Below are 13,089 nucleotides of genomic sequence, written 5' to 3'. Positions count from 1 at the left end.
GGACGCGACGGCGCCAGCGCGAGACTAGTGCTCAGCGGCAGCTCGGCGGGGCGTTGGACGGCTACCCGGAGGAGAGAGGCTAGGCGTCCGGGTGAAACGATCAAGATGGAGCGGCGAGGCCGAACGGCGAAGACGCCCTCCACCCAAACGCATCAATCCCCGGTGTCGTCTAAGAGAGAAAGGAGGCCTAGCATGTTCGAGAAGGAGTCAGTGAGTGAAGACCGGAGGCCAAAGACAGCCTTTCCACCCTTTAGATGAAGCTCGTTCCCTGTCAGCACCCGGAACCCAGGACGGCTGGCCGCCCTTCTGTTTTTCTGACCATCGCGAAACCGAGTTTAGGCGGAACAAAGTCGTTTAGATGTTGAAGCCTCAGGAATTTTTGTTGTTAAATCCAAAGAACCACACGTTAACCAGTAGAACGTTTTTACACAGGCATCCTCAATACTTTGAAGCATTGCAAATGTCCAGAATTATCCAGTAGTTGTATTACACCTTATAAATGCAATTTTAGTAGGTACATAATTTACCAACCTCTAGTGAGTTTATACCATACATATGTGTGTACACACATGCACTCACACCCCTAACTGATGTGCTGATCAGTGAAGTGTTTTTAGTTTTAAAGAATATATTAGTTTGTTATTGGAAGAGTATATAAGAGGAAAAAAATTAAGATATTTAGTCATTTTTCTGATATCAGTGAAAAAGGTCATTCCAGTAGAACATTGGCATTTCTGTGTGATTGTCCTTTCAAAGCCATTAGTGCAATCAGGGCTCCATCTTCTATTGAGGCAATGAAGGAAAACATTTTGCACAAGGATGCAAAACTAATAGTGCTGAGCTTAGGCCCTGTGTCGGAGGACACCTGGTGGTTTCTTTTCATACATACTTCATCTGGCTCATGGGTGATTAGTAGGATGAAGCTAGATAGAGCAGAAAACACGAATTTTTGGAGCCGAACTATTTCAAGATGGCCCCGGAGTGATGGCAACACTTCAGGTTTTAATGTCTTTTTAGTGTTAGTGTTTTACAGAGGAAAGAACAAATAGAAAAGTAAGCATGTTGGGTTAGCACACCTAGGAAAAAGCAGAACAATGAGCTGTGTCTAGTTGCCAAAAATTATATTAATGTTTGGGTTATGAACATTAAAGATTTCTATACTTTGAGACAGACAAGAGTGATTCTATGAATCTGCTGCCTATTTTGAAAGTTGAATGAGCCAAGATTCAACCTGAAAATACACATTTAGTAAAATCTAGAAGCAAGGGTACATGGAGCAAGGCATCTTAGTTGATTGATCTATAATCTGTATATCTGTATTTCTTAAAATCTAGCCTTCTGAAGGTAAAAGCTTCCAACAGGAAGAAAAACTTAAAACAGAATCTCACATGTTTACTAACTGTAACACCAAAAGTTATTTTCAACTTTCAAGTGGCCAGTGATCTCTATTTCTGAGAATATGGAAAATCAAGACACTTGAATCAATATGAACACCACTTGATATTTCTTAGCCTGTATCCATTTATAAAAAGTTATTTATTTTGTTTTATGTGTATGTGAGTTTGGGCGTATGTATATGTACCAATAAGTGACATGATAATGTGGTTGTGAGCCAACATGTGGTTGCTGGGAGCCACTGGGTCTTTTACAAGAGCTGTTGAACTTGTGTCCCTGTCTTTTCTCTAGTGTTAGAGCTTTCAGAAAAGTAATTCACCTCACATTGGGCAGGATTTCAGTGGTTTAGGTGACTACTCAAACTTTGTAGGGTTGAAACCAAATTAGATTAATAAACTAAGATGAGGTTTATTATGACAAATGCAAATTGGAATTTTCTCTTGTCTGTGAATTACTCCATCTTTCCAATAGATTATACTTTTGCATGAGTTAGGTCATTGTAACCAAAGATTACAAAACCTTAAGAACATTATTAAAAGTTCTCAACTTCATCAGTCTCTCAAGCATATGTATTTGAAAACCATAAACATTAGCAAATAACACTTTTGCTAAATAATTGAATATATCATTGGAATAATGACACGAGTAAACTCAGTTTAAGTTTTGTAAGTAGGCTGCATATAGATAAATGCCTGTCAGTAGCTAGTTTTGATAATAAATTTGATGGTATTTTAAAAAATTATAAAGGTTTCATATCAATCAAAGAATAAAATACTTTTAATAAGTATTTCCTAGTTTTAAGGAAACTAGGAAAGAGAAAATAGGCTTCTCAAACAGTCTGAATCGGGAACATCATCTTTACTGAAAGAAAACTAGATCTAGAATACTATACCCAGCTAAAATAAAAACAGACCTAGAATACTATACCCAGCTAAAATATATGTCAAAAACAGACTTTCAAGCTCTTGATGTAAGGAAGTTGAAGTCTTTGCATCTTCAATAACCAAAAAAAATGGCAAAGTAAAAACCAGTTCTTACATTAGAAAAGTGATTATAGGACAGATTGCTACCATAAAAGTTAGTGATAGTTCAGAGACTCAACATACCAAAACTCAAACTTTTAGTGATAGGCTATGAAAACCTGAAATGTAACTGAATTGTTAGAGTCCCCCACCCCCATGTGTCTGGTATATGTATAATTAATATACACTCACATACAATATTCATATATGTAAATGCATATATATTGGAAATATTAATGTTTAATAAGTTATATATAAGAATTTAAATTTCCAGAGAAACTTAGTCATTGAGCAGTTTTGCTTTTAGCAAGGAGTGGTGAGGGTGGTGTGTGTATGTGTTTACGATCTTCAGAAATTCTGCCCTCTTGAGAAATTAGTAAACTAGACTTAAGCCATTGATTTGTAAAGCAAAGGTGACCCATTAAAAGTGAATCAGTTCCAGCTCTTGTAGATTTTCTGTTCTTAAGGAAGAGAGAAGGCAGTGGGGACAAAATACTTGAAGGAAAATTGTGAAATTCACAGTCCATAGGTACAGGCTTATTTAAGACCTAAGACTTAACCATAGGATTTAGGCTACATCCTTTTTCTCCTGAGCATTACAACCACATTAACTTGAGGCCTTTTCTAGAAGTTCTCACACTATGAATTGGTCTGATTATCAAGGAAAAAAATTACAAGGCATACTAGATGGAGAACACCACAGAGAGTAATCACTAGATCCACCCGCTACAGGAATAAAAGTATCAATAGAAATGTTCACAATAACTGAAAACACAGACTAAAAAAGAAGAATGTTAAAGTTTTTTGAGGTAGTTATAAAAGTTATCCATAATGGAAATTCCAGATAGAAAATAGAATATAAGAAATAAATGTACCAATAAGTTAAAATAATCCAGAGGCCATACTACAATGTCAGGAAGGTCAGAGAACACATGCTAAAACAAAATCTATAAGTAGGCATATATTCTCAAACTACAGAAATTAAAGATGAAGAAAAGTCCAAAAAGAATCCAGAAGACAAACACTAATTATAAGAGAGAATTACATTCACATTCTTAGAAATTATGAAGAATAGAGTGAAGTAAAAGTATTCAGAAAAGAAATGTGACAACCTAGAATTTTATACCCTAGAAAACTACCCTCAAATAAGAAAAGATTTTTTGAAGAAATAATGAAATTATCTCCAATAAGCCTGCATAACAAAATGTTAACAAAAAATCAATAAAAAGGAAGTCAGAAATTTGAATCTAGATAAAAGAGTGTCAAAGAGAGTAAATGAAGGTTAATTGAAAAATTTTAATGTTCCCCTTTTTACTCTTAACAGCTATTCTGAACTCATGGGTTGTGATCCTTTGGAGGTTGCATATCAGATATTTTTACATTATGATTCATAACAGCAGCAAAATTAGTTATGAAATAGCAATGAATGGATTTCATGGATGGAGGTCACTGAAACATGAAGAGCTGTGTTGAAGGATTGAGAACCACTGCTCTAACAAAATGGTTTGCTAAAAATAACAAGATATATAAAATTATGTTGCATATGAATACATGTTAATGTACACAGAGGTGAGATGAATGGCAGTTTAAGAAAAGGAGACGGAAGGAACGACTTGAGTAATTTTAACCTGTGCAGTTGAAGTGTTAGTTGAACATGGTTAGATTAGTTGCACATGCATATTTCCAAAGTCTACAGCTAAGAGAGGAGGTCAAGGAAGAGGAACTAAAATGCTAAAGAATTAGAGGAGCCACGTTAAATGCTCAGTCTATAGCACAACAGAAAAGAATGGAGGACATGAAGAACAAGGGTACGACATAGAGCAGAGTAGCATATGTGATCGATACTAATCCAGTTGTGCTAGCAATCACTTTGAATGTCAGCGGACTAAGTACAGCAATTTAAACAGTTGTCAGAATGGATTAAAATAAGACTCAACTGTGTTTATAGTGAACTCACTTAAAATACGCATACATAGAAGGAGACAGGTGAAGAAAGATACACTAATATCAAAATTAAGTACGAGTAGCTATAGACTTCAAAGTAAAAACCAAAGCAAGTAAAGTCATCAGCAATAAAGTGGAGCATTGTTTATTAAGAATGGGGCCAGTTGCCTAGGAACCATTAATGCTTGCAAATATGCAACTAATACAGCATCAAAATATGAGAGGAAAATATATAGGTTTACAGGAGAAATACACTAATCTACCATCATAGTGGGAAATTTGAATAATAAGTCTGTCCAAGAAATGGACAATTCTGGATTTAACTTTTGTAGAGCAACTGCTTACCATGCGTGAGGCCCTAGGTTTGTTTGATCTTCAGCCCTCAAATTTTTAAAAATTTTAATAAATTTTATTAGTAAAAGCTTGCAAATAAAAACCATTGTGGGGGTTGGGGATTTAGCTCAGTGGTAGAGCGCTTACTAGGCAAGCCCTGGGTTTGGTCCCCAGCTCCGAAAAAACAAAAAACAAAAAACAAAAAACATTGTGTGCTGAAATAAACTAAATCCCAAATCTATAAATCTTAGTGAACTGCTCTTCAGTTAGATTAGCACTAACACACACACACACACACACACACACACATATACAAATTTGAACATGTATGTTTATGTGTGTACTTTAAGACCATAGCATACCCAATCAACTGCTGGTAAGTAAATACATACATAAATAAACAAAACAAAAATAAAATTAATTGCCTTTATGAATATTGATACAAAAAAGCAAAATGCTAAAAAGAAAACCTAGCATGCTTTTTTTCAATTCTAAAAATTAGATACCATGCTTAAGTTTTCCAGAATGCAAAGATAAGTCATTAAAAGCCTCCCAGTGTAGTACAGTACATAACATGAAACAGTATGCTATATTATTACCTCCAATTACTAAGAAAACTCACCTTTTTTCAAAATTTACCCTTTCACAATAAAAATACCAAAAAACCATAAAAACCATAACAGGAATCATCACAACATTAAAAAGCAATATATTTAAAAAGATTGCTAACATCAAATTCAGTGGTAGAATTTGTTCTCTAATAAACAATATTTAATAAATAATAAAGTCGAAGTAGGACAAACATGTCTATCTCCTTCTAGCCAAGCAACTAGATATGAAAAAGAAATGCCTGGGTATTATGACAAATGAAGCTTGCCTCTGTAAATCAGAGACTGGAATCAAACCAAGAACTACTGTTGTGGTAGTCAGCCTTTTGAAACTGCTGTATGACCTTGTCACCTACAATGTGCTGAGTTATATTCACAGCATTCACAGATAGCCTGGGTGCGTGCAGGCCACCAGTCAGTCACAGGTTGGACTGTCGGGATCTAAGTAATTATTGTAATACAAATGGTATACTTTAGAAGGAAACATCATGTCAAAAAAAATCACGTCAAAAAATCATGTGTACACACATATATGTTTTTGTTACCTTTTCAAGGTAAGATTTATAAATGTGTAACCCAAAGATATTACTTTTTAAAATAACTATATGTAAAATAAATTTAAGGAGAACATGTTTATGATTGTAGGTAGGAAGGAAGGGAAGCATAAAAAGTTGTTTTATCTTTATTCCTCAGCCACCCTATGCAGGCTATTCTTGTTTCTGTTCCTTTATGATATTTTGTGGGTATTATAAATATATGCACCCATTTGTATGTTTGTATAGTGTATCTTGGTTGCTGTTCCTATTATGTGATAAAATACCCTTAAAAAGTAACTTAATAGAGCTGGGGTCTGTTTTAGTGTCATGGTCCCAGGGTGCAACCCACTAAGTCAGAGAAGGCATGGCAGCAGGAGTGTGAGCTGTCTGGTCACTTTGGAGCCACACTCAGGAGGCAGAGGCAGTGGTTACCGGGGCACATCACTATCTCCCTCCCAGGGAGTGGGGCACCCGTGGTGGGTAGGACTTTCTCACTTTAGTTAACCAAATTTAGGCAGTCCTCCACGGGAAGCCCAAAAGCCTCTCTTTGGGTGGTTATTTAGTCTCTAACTGGCAATAGCTCCCTCAAGTTGAAAGCTAATCTGGAATTTCCTGACTGTACAGAAGTGACTGCCTAAAGGATTTCAGGTTTGTTAGCTCTGTCTCCACTGATGCAAATTCTCAAAATCTGAAACTCCGTCTCTCTCCCTTCTTTCAGTATGCACAGATCTTAAGAGAAAGACTGAGAGAGTCTTTTCATGACGTTCAGTATGTGGAGCCTCCGTTTGATGACTCGATTGCTGATTTAGGCAAAGAATGGAAAAGTGCCCTGGCAAAATTAAAGTTTGCTAATTCATATAGAATGGAACCATTGAAGAAATTCCAAGCACATTCTGTAGAAACTAAAATCCAGCAGATATTAAAGGTAATTAGGGACCAGGTATTATATAACTCAGTGATAGACACTTGTCTACCATGTATGAGCCCATCCTAGGCCAAGTGTGTGCATGCATGCGTGCGTGCGTGCGTGCGTGCATGCGTGTGTTCACTACAGGGACTGACTGTGAAAATATGGAGGTTAAATGGTCCTATAATCTTCTTAGTGTTTGTTGGACTCAGTCTGAATCTAAAGGGAAAGACAACCATTTCCCAGTAAACTAGATTCTGACATGGGTTAGATATTTGACACACTACAGGGAGGAAACATGAACTGGCAGCTTTACCAGTTGAAAGCAAACTGGTTTTAGTGGCATGAGGAAAAGGCATTTTTGTTCTAGTAACTACACAGGTGGTACCAAAGTTATGCTTAAGCAGTCAAAGCATATCCTATACAGCAGCTGTAAGGTAAATGTCGCCTGGCTAAGCTTACAATCCTGGACCTGTCTCTTCTGAACAGGCCAAGTAGATGCACTGAAAGAGGCTGTGCTAAAAGTCACAGTGGCAGTGATTCACACAGCTCCTTCACAGGTGTTACAGCTTTTTGAGTAAGGTAGTGATAATTCTTAATGCTTCCACTGGAGGTTTTCTTCAATAAAATCCCTTTCACAGGTCAAGAAATCATGGCGGACATTCTGCCAGCTGCTAAGTATGTCTGTCTAATCACACCTTTCTATAACTGGTTCAGGGCGGCTTTGGAGAACCTGATGTTTGCTATGTGAAATGGACTTGCATTCTCATTCCGTTCATCAACTGATGGGTCCTAAAACTAAAGCTTGGAAAGGTGGGGTCAGGCTCCTGTGGACTAGCTGAGCTACCGATTAGAACATCAGAAAAGGCGTGTGGGCTGAGCAGGCTCTCCTCGAAAGCTTTGTGCCTAGGAACAGGAGGCCAGCTGAGGAAGTGGTGTGCTGTGCCTCCATTTCCATCTCGGGCGGTATTCTTCCTTCCTCCCGGGACTGGAGAGGAACTTTCTTGTGAGAGTTTATCTCCTGCTTTCAGGAAGCATAAGGAAGGCCAGGTTACTGCACCCACAAATTTTCAAGTATTTTGGGGTCAAATAATATGAGAAAGAAACTTACTTTCAGGTAGCATATTCTGAACCTTACTACCTCTCATCCCTCCATTGCTAGTTATATATTTGAAACTAAGGAATACTTGGCAAAGATATTATACCTTGCAGTTTGGGGAAAGAATTCTGATCAACACAAATAGCATATGTATTCTAAGAGTGTATACTTTTGGTCTCCCACTCGACCCTTTCACATAAATGAAATGAAATACAATTGAATAGGCCTGGGTAGGAACCACATTTACAGAAGCCACCCCAGGGTCCTTAGGCCAAAGTGCCAGTCAGCATATGGAGTTGGAGAGACTCCTAGACAAACAAGCAATGGTATAGGACTACTCTCAAAGCAGACTAACCGTGAACTTGAGTTAGATTCAAAAGAAAGCAGATGAGCTGAGTATTGAGAAGATGGTTCCAAGCCCAAATGCAGGTCTCCAGCCAGCTATACACATGAAGGTACCTGTCAGCGAGCCAATAGCAGAAGGTGGAGAGAGAAGAGAAGAAAGGGGGTAGAAGGAGCAGGGCAGGAGGATGGAGGGAGGACATTTACTTGACTTTATGTTCCTGTGAATCAGGTTGATAGGCGTCCACCTGTTATCACCAGAACTCAGTGCACAGTCCTGGGCGCACTCCAGAAAGCCAGTAAATTAAAGGCTTTGTTCTTGATCAGCTCCTTCATGGGTCCGGCTTTACTCTTCATCCTGGAATGAAGAGATTGCTCGGCAGTTCGGAGCGCTGGCTGCTTTTCCAGAGAACCCACATGGTGGCTCACAAGCATTTATAACTCCAGCTCTGTGACACACAACGCCCTCTTCTGGCCTCCATTGGCACTAGGCACACATGTGGTATACAAGCACATATGTAGGTGAAACAATCGTACATTTAAAGTAAATCTGAATTTCAGGGAAGAAAGGTCCCTGCTTCATGCTCCGTGAGCTACACCTCTTTTTCTTAGTTAGTTTCTTAGCAAATATGCTAAGTCATAGTTGCCATAAGGAATAAGAGAGAGAAGTAAGTTTTGATTCAAGGACCCAGAGAAGATAGCAGTGACACAAACCAACTCTGGGCCCAGAAACAACAGGCATTTGGAAAACTCAATCCAAAGTTTTACGTACACAGACACACAAAGTGTTTCCTTCCTTTACTAGGAATTTTCAGAAACTTTTTGCAATTTTCTTGTCTCTCTAGTGAGAATTGGAAGCTGGGTTACTTACAGCAAGTTGTCAGAGCAGCCTCAAAAGCAGAAACTTACAGCTCAGGGGTTGATCACGAAGGGCAACTGAACTCACTAGTTTTGGGACAGAGTCTCACTGTTGTAGCTTCGGTTGGCCTGGAACTCACTGTATAGGCCAGGATGGCCTAGAACTTATAAAGAGCCATTTGCCATTTGAATGCTGACATTAAAGGCATGTGACAGCAAACCTGGCTTTTACAACTGAGCGTGATTTTGAAAACAATTTTCCCAAAATTGTTATTAAAAACAAATTGGTAAGTATAAATGTGTGATCATTTTCAGGAATGTGTGTATTTTGAAACAGTTGTATGCATTATTGAGATACGTGTTTTCTATTTATATAAAAACATCTGGTTTGAAAATTGAAACATCTTTCTTAATTTTCTTTAAAGGCCAGTCTTAAAGATGTTAAATATGACGACAAAGCCTTCTCTCATTTGTCACTTGAATTGGCAGATCGAATATTGGCAGCAGTCAAAGAATTTGCATTCCATCGTTATAAATTCATTATAAAAGTATTATTTATTCAAAAGACTGGTCAAGCAATAAATGTAAGTGCCCCAATGGTCCAACATTTGTTTCTTTGAGCTGTGAAGTGTCCCCAAGGATGGAGAGATCCTGAAGGAACTCGAATGCGCAGATCATTTTGTTCAAAAGACTTTTCTTTTTCATTGCAAATTATCTGAAAAGTACTAAGCTGTAAACACAATTTTTCTATCAGTAATTTGCTAGATTATGTAGCTTGTTTCTTGGTCCTACCAATTTTGGTAATTTAAATATTTAAATAAATTAACTAGTAAGGCTGGTGGCAAACACCTTTGATTCCAGAACTTGGGAGGCAGTGGCAGGTGAATCTTTGTGAGTTCAAGGCCATCCTACTCAACATATCTAGTTCCAGGATTGCACAGCTACAGAGTGAGACCCTATCTTGAAAAGATCAAGATAAATAAATATTAATTAATTAAACAGTAAGTTTCATTTAGGCATGTTAGGTAATGAAGAATGTTTATAATGGTATAATGAATGTTGATGTTTATATTAATGTGTGAATTTTTTAGGGATGAACAAGAACAATAGTATGTTTATGTGTTAAGTTGACAAGGGTCAATTGTGCTGGCTGGTTTGTTTGTTTAGGTTTATTTTTATTTGTTTAATGTATGAGTGCTCTATGTGCATGTACACCTGCCAGAAGAGGGCATCAGACCCCATTGTAGACGGTTATGAACCACCATGTGGTTGCTGGGAATTGAACTCAGGACCTCTGGAGGAGCTTTATATACAAAATATAACAATGTTCTTATGTGTTTACCCTATTCGCCATCAGTAAGTTCTCTGTAGAAAGAATAAGGTTGGGGTGATAGGCCAGAGCAGCTGCTTGGGACTTGCCAGAAAGGGGAAGGCTGACTGATGGCCCAGGAGAGGACCCAATTGTCCCAAGCCAGAAAGAACATTTTAGCAGAGGTCTAAGGCTAGGCCGAGCTTAGTAGGATGGGGGAATAGACATGTGCTATATAATGCCAGTGTGACTGCGTAACAAGCTGTCTGGAATTTAGGCTCTTAAACAACAGCCTCTCTGTCACCATCTGTGAGGCTGCTGAACCTGCAACCAGCTGTGTAGTCTTGGAGGCTCACTGATGTACTGTCACTGCTACTGACTCAGCTGGCCCGGGCATTCCAGATGACCTGTCCCTTGCCTGACAGCAGCGCTGACTGCTGTTGGGTTTTAGCCATACTCCTGTAGACTGAGCTTCTCTATATAGGAATCTCAGCACAGTAGTCTACAAAAGCGAGGCCAGAAACTACAAGACCTTTGATGCTTTGCTGTACACTGACACATTCTATTGCTCAGAGCAAATCAGAAGGTCCCCGCATTCAAGAGGTGAGGAATAGTCTTTTAGGAGGAACCACAAGGAATCTCTGGCCATTTTGGATCCATAACAGATATAGGACAGCTTGTCCTGTCCTTGCAGGCATCACAAAAAAAGTCATCTATTTGCATAACTGGCACTATTGCTGCCAGACAAGGCCCTAACAAGACTTTTGGCTGAAGATTTTTAAATGTGGCAAGAAGAATTCCTTATCGAGGTTTGGAACACAACAGACTGGCTTTATGGGCCCCATCACAGAACCTGTTCTGGGATGAACTAGAACTCTGTTTCTACCTAGGACTTACTAGAAAGCAACTACTAGCTTCCAGAGAGTAAGGGAGGCAAGCAGTATCACTCCTGATTCTCCATGAAATGGAGAATTGGGCTTATCCTGTAAAGATACTTTTTTTTCTCTTTTTTTCGGAGCTGGGGACCGAATCCAGGGCCTTGCGCTTGCTAGGCAAGCGCTCTACCATTGAGCTAAATCCCCAACCCATAAAGGTACTTTTAAAACACAAATGTGTGTGTTTGGAAGCATGGGCTTGTGCTCAGGAGTGCAGTGCAGGTACCTGAGTTGGCCAGAGTGATGGATTCCCCTGGAGCTGGAGTTACAGGTAATGTAAGCGGTCTGATGTGGGTACTGGGAACTGTGTCTTCTGGAAACAGAGTGCATGCTCTTAACTGCTCAGGCATCTCTGTAATGCTAGAGCACAGGGCTTTGAGCCAGTGGGTTATCACTTAAGTTACCCTTTCAGCCTAACAGATTATTCTTTAAATATCACTTTCTGAGATATTGACATGCTGATGTAAAAAGCCAAACTACTGTAATTTATGTTGCTTAACACATTCCTTCTGAGTCTTTTACATTTTGTCTCACAGATTGTCAGCAGATGGATCTGGGATGTGGCATGGGACAGCTGGGTAGAAGCTAAACATGAAACAGAGTCTTACTTGGCATTGGTCTTGGTGTTTGCTCTCTATTGTGAGTAGCTCAGGACCAGCAGTTTTACACCCTCTCACCCCAATAAATGATGTATACAGATTTGTGAGCCTCGTGTGTTACCTTACCATACACATGCGAAACACACAAAGAGCCAGTTATAATTACTAACATGTTACCTCAAAGCAGTAGAAGGTAGGTACGAATTCTTACAGATTCCAATACAGAGGTATAGTTATTCTTAGGTTTAAGAAAATTAGGATAGCTAGACAGCTGGCACATGTCTTTTTAATCTCAGCATTTAGGAGGCACAGGGGATGGATCTCTGAGTTCTAGGCTAGCCTGGTCTACATAGTTCCAGGATAGGCAAGTCTGAGAGTGTGTCTCAGAAATAAAATTAGGACTTGCCATAGGAAATGAAGTGGAAGTCTTAAATAATGTAAATATAAGATACATTTTGGAAAAATTATAAGGGCAGATGTATTTTGGATGGTGTTTTAATATTTTGTGTTCATTCTTTTGAAAGGGCTCTCTAAACTTAAAGGAAAAATGATAAAGCATTGGTGTTTTCTTATCTAGATTCCTCCCTCTCTGAAGCTTAGTCTTAAGCCAGTCTTAACGAGACCTCATTGTCTTCTCCACATGTCACATTGTTTTCAATCTCTAGCTCTTAATGCCTTTTCATTTGCCCTGTTATCAAGTCAAACTAGAATAAAGGGTAAACCTGAACACACTTCCTATTTTCCAAATTGTTATCCATTTTCTGTCTTGAAACAGGTGGTATTTAATCTCAGTTGTACAATTGATGAGAATCTAAAATCTTTAGCACCTGTGAGGGCTTATCTAGGTTAGCTCAGTCTCTGGATGTGCTGGTGGAATAGCTTGATTGGATTGAGGTAGCAAACCAGGATCACTGTGGGTAGCACCAGAACCTGGGATAAGATCCTGGACCACACAGAAAGATTGTATTGAGTGCATTCTCTCTGCACTCCGACTGGATGTGATGTGACCACAGGACTGTTTGTACAGTTGAACAGAGCTAGAGAAACCCTTTCCCATAGGTTGCTTTGTCAGAGTATTTTATCACAACTGCAAAAGAAATAGAGACAGATCTCAGTTTCCACATTAGATCTACTATATTCATCTCTCTTGTCTTTTAACTTTCAAGTTTTATAACATTAAAATCTTGTTTTTTTATTGCAAG

At 38.7% G+C, this 13,089-nt stretch overlaps 1 protein-coding gene across 2 annotated transcripts; it reads left to right on the top strand.

The window, feature by feature from the left end:
• The first annotated feature begins 20 nt into the window (after positions 1 to 20).
• On the top strand, positions 21 to 11,985 carry Dynlt2 (dynein light chain Tctex-type 2). 2 transcript variants are annotated; one of them, NM_001412559.1, is made up of 4 exons: positions 21 to 210; positions 6,557 to 6,763; positions 9,470 to 9,628; positions 11,825 to 11,985. In NM_001412559.1, exons 1-4 carry the CDS (start codon positions 106 to 108, stop codon positions 11,933 to 11,935), a joined length of 582 nt encoding a protein of 193 aa, NP_001399488.1. In that variant the 5' UTR covers positions 21 to 105; the 3' UTR covers positions 11,936 to 11,985. The 2 variants fall into 2 exon arrangements, with proteins under 2 accessions (NP_001399488.1, NP_001178488.1); NM_001191559.2 differs by lacking the exon at positions 9,470 to 9,628.
• Positions 11,986 to 13,089: the final 1,104 nt, after the last annotated feature.

This window comes from Rattus norvegicus, chromosome 1 (assembly GCF_036323735.1).
Source record: "Rattus norvegicus strain BN/NHsdMcwi chromosome 1, GRCr8, whole genome shotgun sequence".
NCBI lineage: Eukaryota > Metazoa > Chordata > Mammalia > Rodentia > Muridae > Rattus > Rattus norvegicus.
Note: the sequence above shows the minus strand (reverse complement) of the source record. Positions and strands in the feature narration are given on the sequence as shown.

Coding starts and splice junctions, on each gene's coding strand:
- Dynlt2 (NM_001412559.1), top strand. CDS start 106: ATGGAGCGGCGAGGCCGAACGGCGAAGACGCCCTCCACCCAAACGCAT. Junction 6,764..9,469: donor AAATCCAGCAGATATTAAAG/GTAATTAGGGAC, acceptor TTTTCTTTAAAG/GCCAGTCTTAAAGATGTTAA. Junction 9,629..11,824: donor AGACTGGTCAAGCAATAAAT/GTAAGTGCCCCA, acceptor TTTGTCTCACAG/ATTGTCAGCAGATGGATCTG.